General features: G+C 36.2%; 1 protein-coding gene across 1 annotated transcript in view; it reads left to right on the forward strand.

The window, feature by feature from the left end:
• The window catches only part of LOC124237352 (small integral membrane protein 14), a 59248-nt gene that overhangs the window by 23796 nt on the left and 12925 nt on the right, over positions 1–22527 (forward strand). The window contains exons 2-3 of the mRNA XM_046656901.1: positions 2038–2147; positions 21456–21504. Of these exons, the coding sequence (XP_046512857.1) occupies positions 2073–2147; positions 21456–21504 (124 nt within the window). The 5' untranslated portion in view covers positions 2038–2072. The remainder of the gene's footprint in view (positions 1–2037; positions 2148–21455; positions 21505–22527) is intronic.

A 22527-nucleotide genomic window follows, 5' to 3' on the forward strand; every position in this document is an offset into this window, starting at 1 on the left:
TGTATAATTCAGTGGCATTAATTACATTCACAATGTTGAGCAACTATTACCATTATCTATTTCCAAAACTTTTTTATAACCCCAGTCAGAAACTCTCTGCTCATTAAGCGATAACTCCTCATTTTCCTCTCCCCAGCAACCACCATTCTACTTTCTGTCTTTATGAATTTGCTTATTCTAGATATTTCATATAAGTGGAATCATACAATATTTGTCCTTTTGTGTCTGAGATTTCACTTAGCTTATGTTTTCAAGGTTCATCTATGTATCAGAACTTCATTCCTTTTTATGGCTAGATAGTATTCTATCGTATGTATATACCACATTTTGTTTATCCATTCATCAGTTGACGGACACATGGGTTTCCACCTTTTGGTTATTGTAAACAATGCTGTTATGAATGTTTGGGATACTAATATCTGTTTGAGTCCCTGTTTTCAAATCTTTAGGGTATATACCTAGGGGTGGAATTGCTGGGTCATTGATAATTCTATGGTTAACTTTTTGAGGAACCATCAAACTGTTTTCCAGAGAGGCCACACCATTTTACATTCCCACCAGCAATATAGGAGGGTTCTAATTTCTCCACATCACTTATTTCCCTTTTTTTGATTATAGTCATTCTAATAGGTGTGACGTAATATTGTGGTTTTGACTTGTATTTCCCTAATGATTAATGACATTGAGCATTTTTCATATGCATATGGCCATTTGTAGGTCTTTGGAAAAATGTCTATTCAAGTTCTTTGTCCATTTTTAAATTGGGTTTTTGTTATTGAGTTAGAGGGGTTCTTTATATATTCTGGATATTAAACCCTTATCAGACATATAATTTGCAAATGTTTTCTCTTATTCTGTGGGTTGTCTTTTCAGTCTTTTGGTCCATTTGTCTTTTATAGCATTTACAAGTTTGTATTTATAATTTTAAAAATATTTAGATTAATATCTGTCTCCACCATTAGACTGTGAACACTGTTAGCATAAGAACATATCAGTTTCTGCTCACTTTTATATTTCTAATGCCTAGCATAGGTGCTAAATATTTTGTGAATGAATGAACTAAGTTCCTTTAATTTAATTTATGATTTGTTCCATTGATCTGTCTGTTCCATCTTAAATATCAATAGTACTTTATCTTGGTCTCTCACTTGTTACTCTCATTTTTCAAAATCTTCCTAGCTATTTTCTGGCTATTGTCATGTTAATTCCTCCTCTGCCCTCATAAACCTTGGTATCATTTTAGATAACTCATTTTTTTTCTTTCGGAAGGCTTTCTTGGTAAAATAAAGGCTACAAAATTGTCTTAGTCAGCTTGGACTGCTGTAGTAAAATAACATAGACTGGGTGGCTTAAACAACAAACATTTATTTTTCACAGTTCTGGAGTCTGGGGGTCCATGATCAAGGTGCTGCCAGATTCAGTGTCTGGTGAGGGCCCTCTTCTTGGTTTGTAGACAGACGCCTCCTTGAGGTATCTTCACACGGTGGCCTTGATGTATCTTCAGATGGTGGGGAGAGAGAGATCATCTCTCTCAGGCCTCTTCTTTAAGGATACTAATCCCATTCACAAGAGCTCCACTCTCATGACCTAATTACCTCCCAAAGGCCCTGTCTCCAAATACCATCACACTGGGGATTAAGGCTTTAACATATGAATTTTAAGGGGGACACAAACATTCAGTCCATAGCAGTACTAGAGCTAACAAAGTTCAAGAATTAAGTCAATAAGCAGAGTAGGGCTCTAGCATCATCAGCTTCACAGGTGGGGCCAGTATGGAGCTTCTGAAGACATTCGCATTTGTAGGAAATCAGTTTGATGGAAGAAGGGGTAGCCAATCATTTGTATAGATTCATAATTTATATGATAAATTCATAATCATATGATTAGTCATAAATTCATAGTATAGGTCATTAATAAATATAAACTATACTTAGTTTAAGAGAACTATTATAAATCTATACAATAGATGAATTTTTCATAGCTCAGGAGAAAGAATAACTGAATAGTTGTCTTATAATATTTTTTCCTTCCTCCTAGATTTAAACAGTCAAGTTAAATCAAGCTGGGTAATCATGGCAGAAGGTGGATTCGATCCCTGTGAATGTGTTTGCTCTCATGAACATGCGATGAGAAGGCTGATCAATCTGGTGAGATGAACAGGACGTCCTATTCAGGACTGAACTGTACCCCTTCTCTCCTGTTTTTGTGAGAATGTTGGTTGGTGGAAGATTTTCACATGATGGTCACTGAAAATTATTTTATAATGGAAATTCCAGTGGTTAGTCATAATGGTTAAAATGCTTGCCAACAATCCTTTTATTGGAGATAAAAAGAGATTGCTGTCTTTAATTGTGGTAAATGTGTGTTAGTGAAATTCACCATCTTGGGTGGGTAACACACATTTGTGTACAGCCTTTTCTGTTCTAAATTAATGCATATAGTCTTCACTGTATGGAGCTTGTTTACCAAAAAAACTGCTATGAAGTCACAGTTTCTGTTATGATATGGTTCTAATCCTACTCTAACAAATGATGTAACAATAGAAATCTCTATATAAAGCATTTCCAAATCCAAATCAATTACTGGACAGAAGCAGGCAGGTTTCTGAACAACAGGCTTTGTATAGTCTCATTGAGTTGATGGTAGTAAGATTTGAATTCTAGAGTTTATAAGACTTTCCTAGTCCAAAAGCTTAAATACATGGCTGTCTCTGTATTATACTTTATACTTTCTATGTACAAAAGGAGAAATTTGACCATTGTTGACAATAAAGTATATTATTATTATGTTATACACTATAACAACATTTTGTTGTTTTAGAATACTCTTATACAGGGGTATATTATCATAGGCCAGTTAATAAAGGCAGGTACAAACATTTGCTCAAATATTTGAGTTGTTGATAGTTAATAAGCAGATTTTCTACAGACTCAGTATCTGCATTTAGTGATCTGAAGTGTGTTTCTTGTTGAATGATACTCCTTTTAGAATCAGTATATACTAGGACTTAATGATCCTTAAGAATGCCATAGAGGGAAAGCAATAAACTAAGAACTTATAAATTAAATCAGACTCTTGTGGATATAGAAATATAATGTCATCTCTGATAACTTGATGTAAAAATAGATGAGTCTGAGGAGAGAGTATTTAAAAAATATTTTCTCCTGTTTGTTTATGAAGTTAAAGAGCTGATAGTTTTTATGTCTAAATTCAATCAAACATAAGGCAAAAATTTTTTCAAATTACTGTGATATTAGGAACAAAAAATAGACTTATAATTTAACTGTGGTAAGTTTTCTTAGGAGACGAATTTTTAATAAGGTCTACATACTAGTTCTTTTTATTTCTTAGAATGGTATTTTTTGTTTTTAACATAGTAGCATCGTGCTTTTTTCTATTAGTTCTGCTCCTTTTGAGAGATGGCTAGAACTAAGTCCTACTTTTTATGATCCCCTGTACATTTCTATTCTCTTTAGTAGATTGTCTGTAAAAGCTAATGTTTAGCTTTTAAAAAAAAAAATGGGTACATTAATTCATGCTTGATGGGACATTGTTTATAGCAATCCTGGTTTGAAGTACTTTGTAATTATGTTAAAGTAGATTTTAGATTTTACACATCCTTTAAAAATCCACAATTTTGAGTCTATCCTGGATAGTTTCACACAATATAAATATTAGTGATGGGTGATCTGCTCGTGTATAACATGCTGATAGCAGTATTGAAGATTCCAGAAGGGAGGAGAGACTCATTAAGGAAACTTGCTGATTAGGTTTGATGGACATTTGTTTGAATGGAATTGTGCTTTATAATTTTCATTTCATGCCTATTTCTTCTTTTATTTAAATTCAGAATCAACTGGCATTTTGGGGCCTTATCTACTTTCTTGATATTTAAGTACTTTTTAAACATTTTTTCTGAAGAAGTATCTTTGGAAATAGAATCTCTAAATTCAGAAATTCAAATATTTATGTATAATACTGTTTACTGTAACATTATAGTAGTGAAAGGCTATAAACAACCTAATTGCTTACCAGTAGGGCAGTGGTTATATCATGGCACATTCATGTGATGGAATCTTTATTACAGATGTTTAAAATAATTCTGTCTTTGAAGAGTATTTAATAACACAAGGGGAATGTATGTATTATATAAAGTGAAAAAAGCAGGGTATAAAAATAACATTTAATATATGGTCTTGCTTTATGTACACACACACATATCATAGATATGTGTGCGTAGGTAAAAAGACTAGAAGAGAATATACCAAAATGTTAACAGTAGTTGTCTCTGGGTTGTAGAATATGGGGTGAAACTTCTCTTTTATAGTTTCCTGTATTTTCTGTGATAATATATTTTATAATCAGAAAAAGATTATTTAACAAAAACTGTAAATTTTTTCATTTAAATGTCACCAGTAGTCTTTTATAATATACTAGGCTTTTCTACCTCTTATGCATTTATTATCTTCTACTCTTATACTTCAGAGGACCTTTTTTCTTAGTACCTATTGTCTTATTACTCTGTGAAAGTCTAACTCCCCAGCCGATATCTTAAAAGCAATTTATCTGAGGGTATAATTTTTCTGTATTAGTTATAACTACCAGAATTTAGATGTCTGTGTGCTCAGGAAACTCTTAGATGTAATAATATTGTGTTATAGTATGATGACAGAGCAGAGATTTATTCTCATTTTTCTAAAAATGGACATTTAATTTATCCTTGTAATAGAGTAGCATCTTAGTAATTTCAAGTACTAATTTGGAATGTTTGTTATTTTTGACCTCATGTAATAAAATTGGGTTTTCTTGTGGGTTGGAGTATTATCAATTCCTGAGGATTTGAAATGCTAATAGCAAGTAAAAACCTGGTGCAACTTGAAGGTTTTAATGATTATTTATGGTTAATGCAGTTGTATGCTGGGCTGCAGTTTAGTTTTGCCTGTTCTCTGGAAATAGATGGGCTTTGCAAAGGGATATATTCAACTTAGGAGAAGTTAAGATTTTACCATTAGTTCCTTTCCATTTTAATAAAGTTCTGTTCATTCACAACTTAAAACTACTTGTTTTTCTGATTCAGTCATGATATCAGTTAAGGTTCTTCATTATAAGTAATAGAAGTTCTGGCTGATTTCATCAGGAAAGGACATATTAAAAGGATATTATGTGGCTCACATTAGAGAACCTGGCATAGAAAATGAATAGGACCAAAGGGAGGTTAAGTGCCAAAATGAGAGGCAAAGTCATGCCGCCAAGCTAGTCCTGCTAACATGCTCCTGCTCCTGAATTCCAGACTTGTATCTATCCAGCTGTCAATGCAACATCTCCACTTGGATAGACATCTTACACTTGATGGTGTGTAACCAAACTTCTTTTCTTGCCCCCAAGCTTATACTTCTCTGTCTTCTCTATTCACTCCATCATTCTGGTTGCTCAGGCAATAACTTTTGGGTCCTCTTTTCCTCTGTTCTTTCAACCCCATAGCTAATACAGAAACAAATCCTTTGGCTCAGCCTTAAAAATATATCCAGGATCCAGCCATTTTTCACACCTCCAGTGCAACATCCTGATCTAATCTACCATCATCTCTTGCCCGGATTATTGAAATTAGCCTCCTTATGAGTCTCCTTGCTTCTGCCCTCTTGCTGTGCCCTACTCTCTTCAAGTTTAGTCTAACTACAGTAGCTGAAGTGATCCATTTCTGATAAGTCAGATAACATTCCTCCTTGCCTCAAAATCCTACAGTAACTCCCCATGACACTGAGTGAAAAAAACTAAATTTACATGGCCTTACATGACCTGTGCCTCTCCATCCCACGCTTCCCCTTTCGCTTTGTTCTAACAATTCTAGCTGCCTTGCTGTTGTTGGAAAATACAGGTCGCATATGAAAGATCAAGAGTCTAAAGACTTTTAGACTTTTCAACAGCAAAACTGGAAGACATCAGCACAATGACTTTAAATTCTGAAGGGAAATTATTACCAATCTAGCATTCTGTATCCAACCGAATTATCAGGTAGGAGAGGGTCTTCAAAAATTTTATCTCGTGTGCTCTTTCTTAGATAGTTACTAGAGGATGAACTCTTATTCACCAAAATGAAGGCGTAAATCAAGAAAGAAAATTTGTAGTGTAGAAAGCAGGAGAGAGGCAAAAGTAACTTCCAGGATACTGATAAAGGGACCTCCCAGGGTGATAGCTGTGCACTAGGACCGTAGGACAACAGGTTTAGTTGGGAGGGCATCACACAGCTCTAGAAGAGACTTTGTCAGAAGATGAATCAGTAGAATACTTGGTGAGTCTAGACAGCTTGTGATCTAGCTAACTGAGAAAAGTTGTCAAAAGTTACAGAAAACCAAGTAAATGGGAGAAAAAAGACTTTTACTAACTTTAAGGAAACACAGAAAATAGTACTGAAAAGAAAAAGTAATTATAGTTTACTACATGGCTCAACTGTGAAGAGCATGTACATAGTCATAGTAATGTTAAAACTGACTAATGAGGGGCTGGCCCTGTGGCCGAGTGGTTAAGTTCGCGCGCTCCGCTGCAGGCGGCCCAGTGTTTCGTTGGTTCGAATCCTGGGTGCGGACATGGCACTGCTCATCAAACCACGCTGAGGCAGCATCCCACATGCCACAACTAGAAGGACCCACAACGAAGAATATACAACTATGTACCGGGGGGCTTTGGGGAGAAAAAGGAAAAATAAAATCTTAAAAAAAAAAACAAAAAAAACCTGACTATTGAACTAAATGAATTTATGATATAACTGTTACTAGGAGATGGGAAGAGTGTGTATGTGCGGTGGGGTCAGGATAAGAAAGAGAACCAGGTCTTCATATTCTATACTGGTGAATCAATGGATAATGCTTAAAACTGAAAAGTCAAGAAGTAGCAATAATACATGTTTATATATAAATACATGGAGATAAATACTAAAATTATCAGCTAAATGTTGAAAGTAGTTGCCTCTGTGGAGGGGAAAATAGGTAGGAAGGGATGAGGAACTTCTTTTTTTTGAACAAACTTGTAGAACTGTTTAACTCTAAACTGTGTACATGAATAACTCATAAAAATTAAAACAACATAACAAAAAGTAAAAACCTAAGTTAGCGAGTACAAAGAGGAAGTGTGAGTCCATTGGATAGCTGGATATATTGTGCATCTTTTCCATCTGTGGAATATAAGGTACTGGCTGAGGCCTTTGCTACCAGACTAAAACCAGGATTACTGCTTTCTAAGAAAAATGAAAGATATTCATGGGGAGGGCTTCTAGTTGAGTGTTAAGGACCAAGAGAGAAGCTGAGGTAACCGCAGACCTTTAGAGTGGATGTAAAGTAGGAAGGAAAAGAAAGAATGCCTGGTCCAGGAATGAAATGTACCATAAAGCCTTAGAATGAAGCCTTCCCTACTTGAGCATTAAGAGATTCTCTAGCCTGCCTGCATGCTTCCTTGATAAGGGAAGCTGTTTGTATATCTTAGCTGCTCACCAACCTAGTCTTTCACTAATAAATATGAACAGAAAAACAAAGCAATGGAAGAAAATAAGTGGACCATGATATGGTCGGGCACAGCTACATTAGAAGACAAGATGTAATAGTTATGAGTGTTATGGCTGTAAATGCAGACTCACGCAAGTATGTTATACTGGTCTTAAATAGCACCAGCAACATGATTTTCTGAAATGGTGAACAATTCTTGGTAAAGTTATAAACAAAACTAAGTATAATTTTCCCTTGATTTAAGTGCTAATGTCCAGTTAAATTCCTTGATAATTCAGTGTCAAGTCAAACCATCCGAAGAATACTTTGTGTTTTTCTTTGAAATGAACTTCGATTATAGGCTCAGGTTTTTCACTTATATGAATGTGTGACGGGGCATTTGAAAGTCATGTGGGATGCAAGCTAATAACAATCACCAAAGATCTGCCTCTCAGATAGCCAGGGTGCCCTAGTACTGACGCATTTGAGAACCTTTGAATGGGAGGAAAATCAGAGCTAAGAAAAAAAAAGGAACCAGAATGAACTTATGAAGGCAGGCAAGAAGAAAGAAGAGAAAGAGAGTTAATAGAAAGCATAAAGTAAAATGTTCTGTGTGAGTGGGTTATAGTCCCCTGTTAGAAGAGAGAGACTGGGGTTTTTAAATGCTGTTTACAACAGAGACAGACACTGAAAACAAAGTATCATAGATAAGTGATAAAGGACTATGAAAAGCTGTCCCAAAATAATGTGATACTCTAGATCTCAGACAAAATATAATTCAAAGCCAAAACAATTAAATGGAACACGGGAATAATATTGACAAAAGATAGAATCCTTCAAAAAGATATGGACCTTTATGTCCTGAACAACAGAGAATGCAAAAACTATTTAGCAATACAAGAAGAAACATATTTTAGAAGTATGTGAGAAATGCTAATGAAAGCCACAGAGAAGTTTTTGCAGGTTAGAGTGTGTGTGGGTCAGTATGATATGTTTGTAAATGCGTGGAAGAGGTTCCAAGGGATCTACCTCAGACTCATAACAGTGTTACACTGGGGAGAGTTTGAAGGGAGTCTAGGCACTATTTTAAGCTCATAGAAAGCCTCAGATGGAGATTTTCCTTTTACATTCATCAGAATGTAAAAAAATATATAAAAATAGAAAAAGCTTGTATGTCTCTTAAGGCTTAATGGACAAAATCAGCAATTCAGACTCCTCTTTACTACTGCCTCATCACTGATTATGTAAGTTTTGACTGCTTAACTGCTAAGCTATACTAGTACAAAGAATATAAATCTGATTTTCATTCATTTTATTGTCTATCTGCAATATGGACTTTAAAGCAAATGACTATTTCTGTATTACTATAGGCGTGTTTTAAGTGATTCATTATAAACAGTGTTTAAGTTCAAAGTTGATAAGACTGCAGTACAAAGAATGCCCATTTTGGGGTGCTCATGACAAAGCTTTGCTTACTCTCTTGGCCTGTCTCCTTCCTATGATTTAATTACATTGTTGAGTTACGCAAGGGTTAGCCAGTTCTTAAGGCAGTTGTATTTTGCCTGGTGCATGTGTGTTTCCATTTGTCTCAGGAATGTTCACAAAAATGGAGTCCCAAAATGTTCAGTGTTCAAAAAATACAGTTATCTCACATTACATACATTTTTCTGTCTTAGTCTAATACTATAATTAGAGTTTTCATGTTGTACTTGTTAAACACTGGCTAATAGACTCAAAGAGGTAGATAAAAATATACAGTGAGTCTCTCTCAATTAAAGTCAGATCTCTTTTTCATGTTACATATAATACTGTGTTTTATTACTTGATTTAATATGGAAATATGCTCAGTGATAAATATGGAGTTTTAGTGATGTGGTAGAATACTACTACATATGTAGAAAGATGCCAACATAAAACCGTAAGCTAATTATAAATTGTTCTTTTAAGTTGTCTAGTATTATTTTTTTGTGTGTGGGCCCCCCTCCAAGGGTAATATTCTTTAAAAAAAAAAAAAAGGTATTTCCTTATAACCACTATATCTAATTTTTTTTTAATCACTCATATTTCCTTATAGCCATAAAACAGCCTAGAGGGTCTTTCCATTCCCATTGGAGCCATTTGCAGAATTCTTCTGGTTTCACCCTCTTCTGCCCCCTTGCCACTTTCTTCTCCTCCTGTTCTCCTTGACTGGCTGTCTCTTGGTATATAGTTTCTCCTATTAATGATAGGAGTTCCAGAAAGAGAGAACAGCTAGATTTAGAAATGTGAACTTGGATTATGCTCTGTGTTTTTCCTCTTCTCTGTTGTAACCTAAGATTTGGAATGCAGATAATCCCCTTTTTGTTTGTTTGTTGAACTTTGTATTTCAGCTCTAATCTAAACAATGTTACTGGAACTTCTACATCTTTAATTTACTTATGTTTGTTTCTATATTAAAATACTGTAAGCATGTGTTCTGGGAAATCCTTGGTCAGATTCCTTTTTATAGGCCTGAAGGCCCTGTACATTATGACTATCATCTACTGAGCTAAGTCACGTTAAGACTGATGGCAAGAAAAATACGTGTGCCTGAAAAGTTTCTTGAGAGACCGCTGTACCCAGAAAATATATCTATTACTAGTATCTTTTCCTCTTTATTTATTTTAAAATTTTTCTAAAATATTTAATTATTAATATAAATAATATATGAATATGGTCTTTTGAAAAGATAAGCAATACATTAAAGGTAAGACTAAACTCCTCACTTCTGTCTGGCTTATTCCCGACTTGCCTAGATGAATTTGGTGTGCATCTTCCCAGATCTTTCTAACAAATATATATTTAGATACTATGGTGTATATATATTTTTCCCCCAATTTACTAATAATATTTAGCATTTTCCTTATGCTGCAAAGACTTTTTAATCATATGATTAACTCTTGGGTTTTATTTTAGTCAATCAAAGAAAGTTTAGTGGACTTTCTTCTTTCAAATTTTAATACTTTTTATCAGTAACATACAGGCACTTGAAGGTGATCATCCTTCTGTAGTTAGTGGTCTAATTGATTTTACTAATTAGGAAGTGAGGTTGTGTTTTATTTAAAAGATAAAGTAACTATTGCCTGTCCTCATGGCGCAAAATTCAAGCAGTGCTAAGTGCAGAAAGGGAAGAGTAAAAATCTCTCTCTGTTCCCCAACCTCTCATTGCCACTTTACTGAATATAAACTATTAACAGCTTTTTATCTTGTTCCAGTTATTATGGCTGCATAAGAAATTACCCCAAAACTTGGTGGCATAAACCAACCTTTTATTAAGCTGATAAACTGTGTGTCTGGAGTTCATACAGAACACAGAGGAGACGGCTTGTCTGCTGCTCAGTCTCGGTTCTTAGCTGGAAGCCTCAGAGGCTGGGTGCAGGGAGCATCTGGAGGCTCATTCCTCAGGGGCAGTTGATGCTGGTGGGTGGCTGAAACCCTACCCAGTACTGTCAGCCACAACACCTACATTTGGCCTTTTCGTGTGGCTTCTTGGCTTCCTGACAGTATGGTGGCTTGATTCCAAGGGTAAGCGTCCATCCCAAGAGAGGATGGGGAGGGAGAGAATCAGGCAGCATACAACACTTCTGCTATACTTTTGGTTATAGCAGTCACAAGCCTGCTCAGGTTCAAGAAGGGGGGAAGTAAACTCCATCTCTCCTTTTTTTAAAAAATTGAGGTATAGGGGCTGGCCCTGTGGCCAAGTGGTTAAGTTTGGGCGCTCTGCTTTGGCGGCCCAGGGTTTTGCCTGTTCGGATCCTGGGTGCGGACATGGCACCCCTCATCAGACCATGCTGACGCAGCGTCCCACATAGCACAACCAGAGGCACTCACAAGTAGAATATACAGCTATGTACTGGGGGGCCTTTGAGGAGAACAAGAAGGAAAAAAAAAACAAAAAAAAAGATTGTCAACAGTTGTTAGCTCAGGTGTCAATCTTTAAAAAACAAAAAAAATTGAGGTATAATTGACAAATAACATAGTAGTTTCAAGTGTACAACATAATTATTTGATACTTGTATATATTGTGAAATGAACACCACAATAAATCTAGTTAACATCTGCCACCATACATAGTTAGAAATTTTTTTTGTGATAAGGACTTTTAAGATCTACTCTCTTAGCAACTCTCATATATGCAATACAATGTTATTAACTGTAGTCACCTGCTATATATTACATCCCCATGACTAAATTATTTTATAACTGGAAGTTTGTATGTTTTGACCCCCTTCACCCATTTCGCCTCCCTCCTAGCCCCCACCTCTGGCAACCACCAATCTGTTCTCTGTTCCTAGGAGCTTGGTTTGTTGTTGTTTTTGTTGTTTTAAATTCCACACATAAGTGAGATTACACAGTATTTGTCTTTCTCTGACTTATTTCACTTATCATAATGCCTTCAGGGTCCATCCATGTTGTTGCAAATGACAAGATTTCATTCTTTTTTATGGCCGAATAGTATTCCATTGTATGTGTATACCAGATCTTCTTTATCCATTTATTCGTTGATGGATGCTTAGGTTATTTCTATATCTTGGCTGTTGAAAATAATGCTGCAATGAACATGAGGATGCATATATCTTTCCAAATTAGTGTTTTTGTTTTCTTCAGATAAATACCCGGAAGTGGAATTGCTGGATCATATGGTAGTTTTATTTTTAGTTTTTTGAGGAACCTCTATACTGTTGTCCGTAGTGGCTGCACAATTTACATTTTCACCAAGAGTGCACAAGGGTTCCCTTTTCTCCATATCCTCACTGAAACTTATTTCTTGTCTTTTTGATGATAGCCATTCTAACAGGTGTGAGGTGATATCTCATGTGGTTTTGACTTGCATTTCCCTAATGATTAGTGATGTTGGACATCTTTTCATGTACCTGTTGTCCATCTGTGTCTTCTTTGGAAAAATGTCTATTCAGCTCCTCTGCCCATTTTTTAATTGGATTGTTTTTTTCTTGCTATTGAGTTGTATTGAGTACTTTATATATTTTGATATTAACCCCTTATCAGATATATGATTTTCAAATATTTTCTCCCATTCTGTAGGTTGCCTTTTCATTTTTTTGATGGTTTCCTTTGCTGTGCAGAGCTTTTTAGTTTGATGTAGTCTCGCTTGTTTTTTGTTGCCTTGCTTTTGGAGTCAGATCCAAAAACTCAGCACCAAGGAGCTTACTGCCCATGTTTTCTTCTCAGAATTTTATGGTTTTAGGTCTTACATTCAAGTCTTCTATCCATTTTGAGTTAATTTTGATTAATTAATTTTAATTTTAATTGACTTTATTTTTGAGTTAAGAGACTCCACCTCTTGATAGAGTTGGCAAGATTCTGGAAGAGCACATGTTACTGAAGATACTGCTGTGGCCGTTTTTAGAAAATACAGTCTGCCATATATATCTTTCTAGAAATTTGTTTTACATAGAAGGGATCATAGTATATGTACGTTTCTGCTACTTGTTTTTTTTTCACTTCATATATCTTTTTATATTAGCAAATGTCTTAGTTCAGGTTTCTAAAACAATACTATAGCTTGAGTGGCTTATAATGCTATAGATTGAGTGGCTTACAGAAAAACAGAAATTTTTTTCCCACAGTTCTGGAGGCTGAAAGTTCAAGCTCAGGGTGGCAGCACGGTTAGGTTCTGGTGAGGGCCCTCTTCCCGGCTCCAGGTGGCCATTTCCTCCTTGGATCCTCGCATAGTAGAGGAGGGCCAGAAAGCAAACTGGGCTGTCTTTTATGAGAGCAGTTATCCCACTTATGACCTAATCACCTCTGAAAGGCCCCACCTCTGACTGCCGTCACATTGGGGATTAGGATTTCGACATATGAATTTTGAGGGGACCCAAACATTCAGTCCAAAATAGCAAATCAAAGTCAGCCTCATTTTTAACAGTGTCTTATTATTGGAATTTTGTCTTTTCTTTTAATAACACAAGTATTATGTAAATATATAAGTTATGAACCTTTGAAATAATGTAGAAAAATAGAGCAGAATGTCAAAATCCTCTTCCTGTTGTCACCCCTCCCCCATCTCACCTCATGACCACTATTGCTCACTTGGCCAGAGGTTGCATTGAGTTTGTGGACTTTCTAGTCACGTATCTATGCATTTATATGCCTTTATATATAATCAAATAGACTGTATCATAAGGGTATAGCATATAAATTGTATGTCTCGTCAGTGGCCATAAATTGCGTGATGATTTTTAGTTCAACAAATTAAACTCAAATTCAGAAGGTATTTTGTAGGATTAGGGAAAGTATATATATATCATTTGGGCAAAGTAGCCCAACCTGTTAGCGTTAGGCATTTAAAAAAATAATTTCAGAATGTTCGGACTTGCTTTTAACCTAATTATATGAAGGTGTTTTTTTTTAAGATTTGCACCTAACAACTGTTGCCAATCTTTTTTTTTCTGCTTTTTCTCCCCACATCCCCCCAGTACGTAGTTGTACATTTTTTAGTTGTAGGTCCTTCTAGTTGTGGCATGTGGGACGCCACCTCAGCATAGCCTAATGAGTAGTGCCATGTCCGCGCCCAGGACCCGAACTGGCAAAACCCTGGGCCACCAAAGTGGAGTGTGTGAACTTAACCACTCGGCCCTGGGGCCAGCCCCTGAAGTTTTGAGGCTTAAATGTGCATGGATTATTGTGGTCTTTCAAAGTTATTTTTGTTACTATTCTAGGAAAATAGGTAGAGATGCTACTTAGTCATTAAGAACTAAATGTGATCAGAAATATTAGGTGCTAGCTGGTCTCCCTGTTGAAACACTGGATGTGGTGTGATTATGCAGGAATACCAGAATTGAATGTACTTTGTATTTTGTCATTTCTTTAAAATTCCCCTTCTGTAATTTGGCAGTGTGTAATTTGGCAACCTAAGGTGTGCATACCTTTATTCTCGCAACTCTTCTCCTTATCCTAAAGAGATTAAATGTGTAAGAATGTATTTGTAGGAACATTCACCACAGCATTGTTTTCCATATACAAATTTGGAAATGATAGAATTAAATGGAATGTTGTGCAGCATTAAAAGTTGTGTAGAGCTGGGTTTTGGCATTAAAAGCTTTGCGACTACTTGTTGAGTGTGGCAAAAAGATAGCAAAACAACATGGAGAGTGTCCTGTTTTGTAAAATTATATGTATATATATATATTATTACAAAAATGCATATGTGGAACACATTAACCAAAGTGTTAATGAAATGGTTATCATTGGATGGTCGGAGTTTGTCCATTTTGTTCACTGCTCTATCCCTAACAACCTCTAGAACGTTACTGAGCAACATAAGAATGTAGGAAATGTTTTAGTTTTTTTCATGGGGCCTTACGTTTTTATTTTGCCTGTTAGGCTCTCCATTACATCTGTGGATCCATGATATAGGTTATTTCTGTGACTGTATTTCCCAAACCCCGTATTGAAACCCATGACCTGATGCTGACAACCAGTTAGAATACTTTAAACTGGGCACAACTATCTCCTATTTCCATTTTTTCAGTATCTTGCTGTCAAGTGGGCCAGGAATTTAGTTGTTGCAAATAAAGCTGATACATGTAATTCCTCTGAGGAAGTTGGCCAAAATACAGTCTCTTAAAATCTGAAAACTTTACTTTGACAAAATGCACGTAGAAGGCAGTCATTAAGTATTTGCCAAACGGATGAATGCTTTTCTGTATTTGTGTTTTGAGGAAAACTGCAGGAATCTTACTGCTCAGAGATTTTCAAGCCACCATTGACTGTGAGCTGTGAGAGGTCTGGTCAGTGAGGACGTTGACCAACTGTTTAGTCATTGATTTGAAAGTACTTTTTTGTTGTTAGTTTTGGCATTTCATTTTTTAAAAAAATAGTGATAAATTTGAGCAGACTTATTTGCACAAACAGGTAGCCCCATTTAATATTAAAAGAACTTTTCCCCCCTTTCCTGCATATTGCTATGATCTGAAAACATTATCCTATGGGCCACAAACTGAGTTTTTTATATACATTATATGTTTAATGTTATATGTATTTAATTATATCACTTAATCCTCACAATGATCTTAAGGTTTATAATGGATTATATTTCTCTCTTTTGTAGTTTGAAACTCTGCCTTAGAAAGTAACAGGGACAGAATTTGAACCCAGATACCTCTGACTTCTTTGTTGTTTTTTTCCCCCCCCTCTCTCTTTTGGTGAGGAAGATTGGCCCTGAGCTAACATCTGTGCCAGTCTTCCTCTATTTTGTATGAGGGTTGCTGCCACAGCATAGCTTGAAAGTGGAGTAGGTCCATCCCTGGGATCTGAACCTGCAAACCTGGGCTGCTGAAGCAGAGCACGCCAGACTTAACCACTACGCCATGGTGCTAGCCCCTAAAGCTTCTCTTTTTAACTGCTGTTCTGTACCACACTGCTTATCAGTCCCCAGGCAGCTCCTGTGCATGGGAAAGAAGGGCATCTCCAATATATGTGAAGTTTTTGAGCAGACATAGAAAAATAGCGAATTAGCTCTTCTTTAGGTACTGTCTTAGCTGCCTCTGGCTGCTATGGCAAAATACCACAGACTGAGTGGCTTAAACAACAAACATTTATTTCTCACAATTCTGGAGGCTAGAAAGTCCAAGATCAAGGTGCCAGCAGAATTGGTGTCTGATGATAGCTTTCTTCGTGGTTTGCAGGCAGCTGCCTTCCTGCTGTATCCTCACATGACACAGAGAGAATGAGGGCGCTGATCTCTTTCTCTTCTGATAAGGGCACTAATCCCGACATGGGGCTCCCCCCTCATGACCTCATCTAAACCTAATTACCTCCCAAAGGCCCTACCTCCAAATGCCATCGTATTGAGGATTAGGGCTTCAGCATACAAATTTGGGAGGGATGCGAGCATTCAATTCATAGGAGGTACATCCAAAGAGAGACTTTCTGTTCTTGTAATATTTTTCAATGACTATCTCCAAGGTAAGATTCCTCATAGAAATTCCCTTTATCTGCTTTTTGTCATTAGAATCTTCTCTTTGATCTACATTTTTCCCATAAGCCTTTGACAGCCAAGGTTTTCTGTTAGGCTTCCTGGATATCCTAATAGACTATTTTAGCTTCTACAATTTTCCCTAACATGAAATCTCTGTGCCAAGTCTCTTTTGTTCTTTTAATCTCTGTTTTCTACCTTTTCCCCCAATGAAGAAACACATTTATTCTATTCATACTATGTTGTCTCTGCGATTTTGAAGCTAACTCACCTCAAGAACTTTCCGTGACCATCCTGTTTAGGTGGGGAGATCTAAATCTGCTTTCTTTCCTGGGATCCTGGGATCAGTGTTAACATGAAAGTTTTCCTGGACAGCAACTATTGGCTGTAGATAGTCCACACATGGTTCACCCCGCCCCACCATAACACAGAAAATAGTTGAAGTCTGGCTCCATTCTATGGATACTGCCATGCCTGTTTCCTTCACATGTTATCTTTGGTTTTCTTCTAATTATGTTTGTTTTCACAAATGGTTTCCTTTTGGAGTAGCCAAAATCAGCATCAGTAGTACCACTGTATTCTCCAAATAAGTCAAGAAAAAACTGAGAGTAATTGTAAATTAGGCCTCTCTGTTTAAAGAATTCCATCCAAACAGTGAGATTCTCTTGTTTTACTAAATAAATGGTTTTTGAATTCTTCAAAGACTATCATTTACCCATCATAAGTGTTTAAATCTGACATACTAACTATGCATTCCAACACACTGGTTTGGAAAAAACACCAAGTCTGGGACTAGGAATGTGGTCATGATACTTTGGTGCCCCGTTATTCAGAGCCTGCAGTGTTGCCTGCTTGTGAACATGAAGATTGTAGGCGGGAACCCATAGAAGACCAGCCAAAAGAGCAAGATCCCAATGAATAATTCTTCTTAGTCTTGGTTGTGTTTCTGTGTGTGTGTGGGGTGGGGGGGTGGGGGGGCACTTACTTTAATTTTCTTAAAGCTGAAAGGGCTCCTGCCAGCACAGCATGAGCTAAGGGCTTTTTCGTTTCCTGCTTGAAAGTCATAGTTTAGCTTCCACTCTTCTGGCTTCTCTTACCTAGGAAAAATCACTTATGAACCAACACAGCTTCCACATTGAACTGACAGTTTCTCTGTTTACCAACTGTATGTGAGTCGATTGATTTTCTAGAAACTTGTATAGCAGGACAGATTATACATTACCGTTTTTTATCATAGTCCCAAAGGGAAGCCTACTCCTCCTCCTAGTGACAGCTAAAGGGAGAGAGCTCTCTTTTAGTGCTGAAGGAAAACATCGGCTGTGTTGGTCTTAGAGACTGTTGAGTAACTACACCCATGGTCATTTTCATTTTCATTTTACTCTGAATTTGCTTCAGTTCAATTATGTAGTACCTCAACTCACTGGAGTATTTTGTAACCATTCAAAATTGTGGTTGTTTCACGCTAATGATATGTTCACTAAAATTAATAATACAAGATTTTTGTAAAGTAGAGTGGAATTGTGATTAAGAATTTAGATATTGGAGTTAGTACTGGATATAAATTATCTAACCTCCCCCAAGCTCAAGTTTCTTCATCAGTAAAGTAGGCACCTGCCTCCCGCCAGTGGTTGTGACGGTTAAATAAGACAAGTTAAAGTTCCTAGTATAGTACTATCACATGCAAGTTCCCAGTAAATATTTGTTATTATAATAATTGTACTTATGTACATGTATTATGTGAATGTGCTACAGACTAGAAAAGAATACATGTTCATGATAATTGCGTTAGGGCAGTGAGTTAGTCCACATTAATTTCTAAGTATTCTGTAATGTTATTTTTGTTATGTAATATGTGATATAAATTATAAGTTATTTGTTATAAATCACTTAAAATGTGATATAATTTGTAAATTTTAACATATTAAGATATATTTGTATTTAAATATATTTCAAATATCTTGAGAAAGTATTCCTATTTCACATTGATAAAACATATAGGTATCTGTTATGTATTGGTATGTCTTAGCATTAGAGGCAGGCAGACAAACGACCTTAACAGCAAACTGATGATCTGAGCATATGTAGAGAGCGTTGGTTCTGCGATGGACTAAATACAACAGCTAAGTAGCGTGGCTCATACGCTCCAGCTGCAGTGGCTTTGTGGTTCCTCATCACCAACTCATGGGCCCGTTTTCACCTAGGGGCCTTTCCTAGTTGTTTATTCCACCTGGAATGCCCACAATACTCATCCCCTTGATCTTTGCTGTCATGTAGATATCCCCTTAAGTGTTACTGCCTCTCTCGCCTAATTTAAAGTGGCTGCTGCCAATCATGCCATCCTATTTTTGGTCTCTGCGTGGCTCTCTGACATTTTTATAATATACTTGTTAATTGTCTGATTTCCCTCACAAGACTGTGTGGTCTGTAAGAGTACATACAAACTTTGTCTTTTTCACACCATAGCCCCAGTGCCTGGAATTACCCTTGGCAAAAGTAGGCATTCAGTAAATATTTTGAATGAGTGAGTGAATAAATGATTGTTGTATTATAACTAGACAATTAATGAGCATCTCACATTTATAAACAAACATTTTTATATAGCTACACAAATATTTATGTTTTATCTCTTATCCCATGTGTATTTCTTAGGTATTTTTAACTTGATGTCATTATCAGCAGTATTCAGTGATTTATGGGCCAAATAGTAAATGTTTAAGGCTTGGGGTCTCTATGGCACCATCTCAACTCAGCTGTTGTAGTGAAAGCAACAATATGTAAATGAATGGATGTGGCTATGTTTCAGGAAAACTATTTATAAAAATAGGCCTCCAGCCTGCAGGTTGTAGTTTAGCGACTCCTGCTGTAGACGATAAACCCACTACAAGGGAGTGTGGTGAAACCCAGCCCTGGATAGTCACAGGGAGGAGAAAAAAGAACAGTGAGCATCTGGTAGACTCACACTGGAAAAGGAGGGCGGGACTGATGGAGGCATGAGGAAGGAGCTGGTGACATGGCCCTACATGGCAGTAGATTTGTGAGGAAATAGATGTATAAAGATTTTTGGGCTTTTTACATGGAAATCATGTAATTTATAGATATCACTGAGCTACAGGTAACCCGCAAGTCAGACCTTGAGACAAGAACAAATAGAACTATAGCCAAAAGGCAAGGCCGGCATTTTATTACATAGCGTACAATGAACTGATAATTTATTGGTTGTTTATATCACAGCTATAGATTTTGGGATATGCTATATCATTGCTAAAGATTAAACTCAGGATAATTAATTGAGTAGGAAAGTTATTTTTGCTCGTTATTTGATATCTTAAGTGATTAGGTGGTTCTTCTTCAATCCAAAGACCTTTTTACCTAATAAATCGCTTTTTGTTTTACCTTCTCTGCAATGCTACTTGGAAGTGGAAGAGTAATGGGGAAAAATATATGTGCTTATAAAAGTATAAGAACATCTCTAGAGAGATTCACGAGAAAACCGAGTGCTGGCAAGGCTGAGGGACAGGAGAAAATGGGAGATTTACCTTGCACAGAGTACCATTTTATACTTTTGAATTTTTGTACTGTGTATACATCATTATTGGGACATAATAAATAAAACTTAAGTATATTCATTTTAAGAGACTTGTCAGTTCCATTTTGTGACCAAAGGGTCTAGTAGTCTTCTTTTCAATTTCTTTAGAATGTATATTTTTAAAGAGTTTTTGGGTTGATTTCTTGCATATTTAGAAAGGGCAGCATAATTTTATATTAATTAGGATCTGTTTTCCCATTCTAATTCAAATAGGACTACTTTTAGTGGTACACGAAAGCAAGCCTGATCATCTTAGAAAACAATTTAAAAAGTGATTTGTTTAGTTAATTTCAATAATTGTTTAGATGAGGTCATAATTTGTGTGGCACAGGAGTAATAATAGCTAACATTTCTTGGGTTGATTCTACATGTCACATGCATCTCTATTTTAATCCTCATTAGTACTCAATTATAGGTAATATTATCCCCACTTTACCAGATGAGCAAACTAAAGCTTGGATGTGTTAAAGAACTTGCCTAAGGTCTTGAAAATACAGGAAGTTGCAGAGACAGACTTTAAATTGAAGTCTGTCTTTCTGCAGAGCCTATGTTTAACCAGCTAAGTAAGCATGACTGCTCTGTAATTGCTTCCCCAAACAATTGCAGGTGACGAGTTACTGCTTTAATGGAGAGAAGGGGTGTCATTATAAAGTAATGAGGCTGAATTGAAAAGTCGCATGCTCCTTATTCGCTTTACTGTGTAGTCATCTCTATTTTAAGATTTATAAGATTATCATTTCTAAACATCCTCAAAGCCCTCAGCATTGGGTGAACATTCATAAAAGGATGATGTATGTTTATTGATAGGTAGGTTTTTTCTGTTTAATTTTCTTTGTAAAATTGATCATCACATGGCTCTAAAATTATGTAAAAAGATGAACATTGAAATCTTTAGCTCCCATCTCTGTCAGAGTGTGCTCTACTCCTCCATCCTACCCTCAACCCCTGTGGTAGCCATTTTTATTAGTTTCTTATTTATTCACCCACTGTTGATGAAGATGTAAGCAAAGAGGAAAAAAAATTATGTTTCTTCCTTTCAAAGGTGCATTTTCTACAATATAATCTCTTGTTTCTCTGTTTCTAACTTTCATTGAGAAAAAAATCTCATTAACAAAGTTTACTCTCTTTCTAGTAGCTTTCCTCTACAGTTTAGCACTTTTCCTTTGGAAAGTCTAAAACGTGTGGCAGCAGGAGTATCTGTCCTTAGTTTAAATAGGTGAATTGCACTAGATCACAGTATATTTGAAAATTATTTTGAGTAGAACAAAATCCCCCAAAACTGAACAGCCTCTCAACGTATTCTGTGTTTGTGTCTGATTTTGAAGGTACAATTTATATGTGGTAGCATTCACTAAAAAACAAAACATTTTTCTGATAACTAGTATCCATTTTTGGTTAAGTCCAGTGGCTAACTTTCCTTTTTTCTTATTCGTTGTAGTTGAGGCAGTCCCAGTCCTACTGCACAGACACAGAATGTCTTCAGGAATGTAAGTAACAATGGGACAGGAGGAGGCTTGGCGTTGGGGGCAGAATTAGAGGCCAGATGACTGTGAAGATGAGACAGAAATTATTCTTACAGGTTGCTTTTTAAGGAAATGGTTCTCAGTAATATATTTCCTACTTAAATATTTAATTTTTTAACTTAAAAAATTGGTTTTTTTCCTGCCTCAAAAACAAACCCTATTCATTGAAGAAAATTATAAAATCACAAATAAACAAAAAAGAAAAGGAAAAACTTCCAGAATACTAAAAGATAACCACTGTTGACAACTTGGTATAAACGGTTCCAGACCTTTTTCTTGGCAAATTTATGTGTAACAAGCCACTTTTGTCTGGTTGAACTGGAACATTGAGACTGCCAGTACAAACCCTCCTCCCTTTCCATAGCATCTATTTGCGTCCATTGGTAGCTGTGAGAACTTCTGAGTGAAGGAAGAAGGACATTCTGTCCCAAGGTTTGGAAGCTTTGGGAGCCTGTGGAGTCTTTCCTTTGGCTCCAACATTAGCATTTTCAAGAGGGCCTGGGCAGAGGGGAGGTTTCTCCCTGTGGCTTTCTGGACAGTGGTGATGGTAAAGTGAGAATCAGAGCAGGAAGATGTGTCCTGCATGGTGAGTGTAGCTGACAAACTTGGCATCCATGATGTGAAGCCACCTTTTTCAAGACAGAAATAACTTGAGGGATACTTTGAGGGAAAATAATAACAAACATTTAAGCCAGTTCAGTCTTGTGCTGTAATAATTTGACTGTAAGAATGGAAATGTGACATTCACAGGATGGTGAAGCCCGGCACAATTAGATTTCATTTACACTTAGAAAAAGGGGATCACTTTGTATGTGTTGTTTTTCACTACTGTATTATGAATATGTCAATATGTATTTATCTTAAAAATATTTACTGACTAAATAATAATCCATTATGAAAATGCACCAGTGTTTAAATAATTCCCTTTTGTTGGAATCTTAGTTTGCCAATATATTTCTTGCTATTATAAATAATACTTGAACAAAT

The sequence above is a fragment of the Equus quagga genome, chromosome 3 (genome assembly GCF_021613505.1).
Source record: "Equus quagga isolate Etosha38 chromosome 3, UCLA_HA_Equagga_1.0, whole genome shotgun sequence".
Classification (NCBI taxonomy): domain Eukaryota; kingdom Metazoa; phylum Chordata; class Mammalia; order Perissodactyla; family Equidae; genus Equus; species Equus quagga.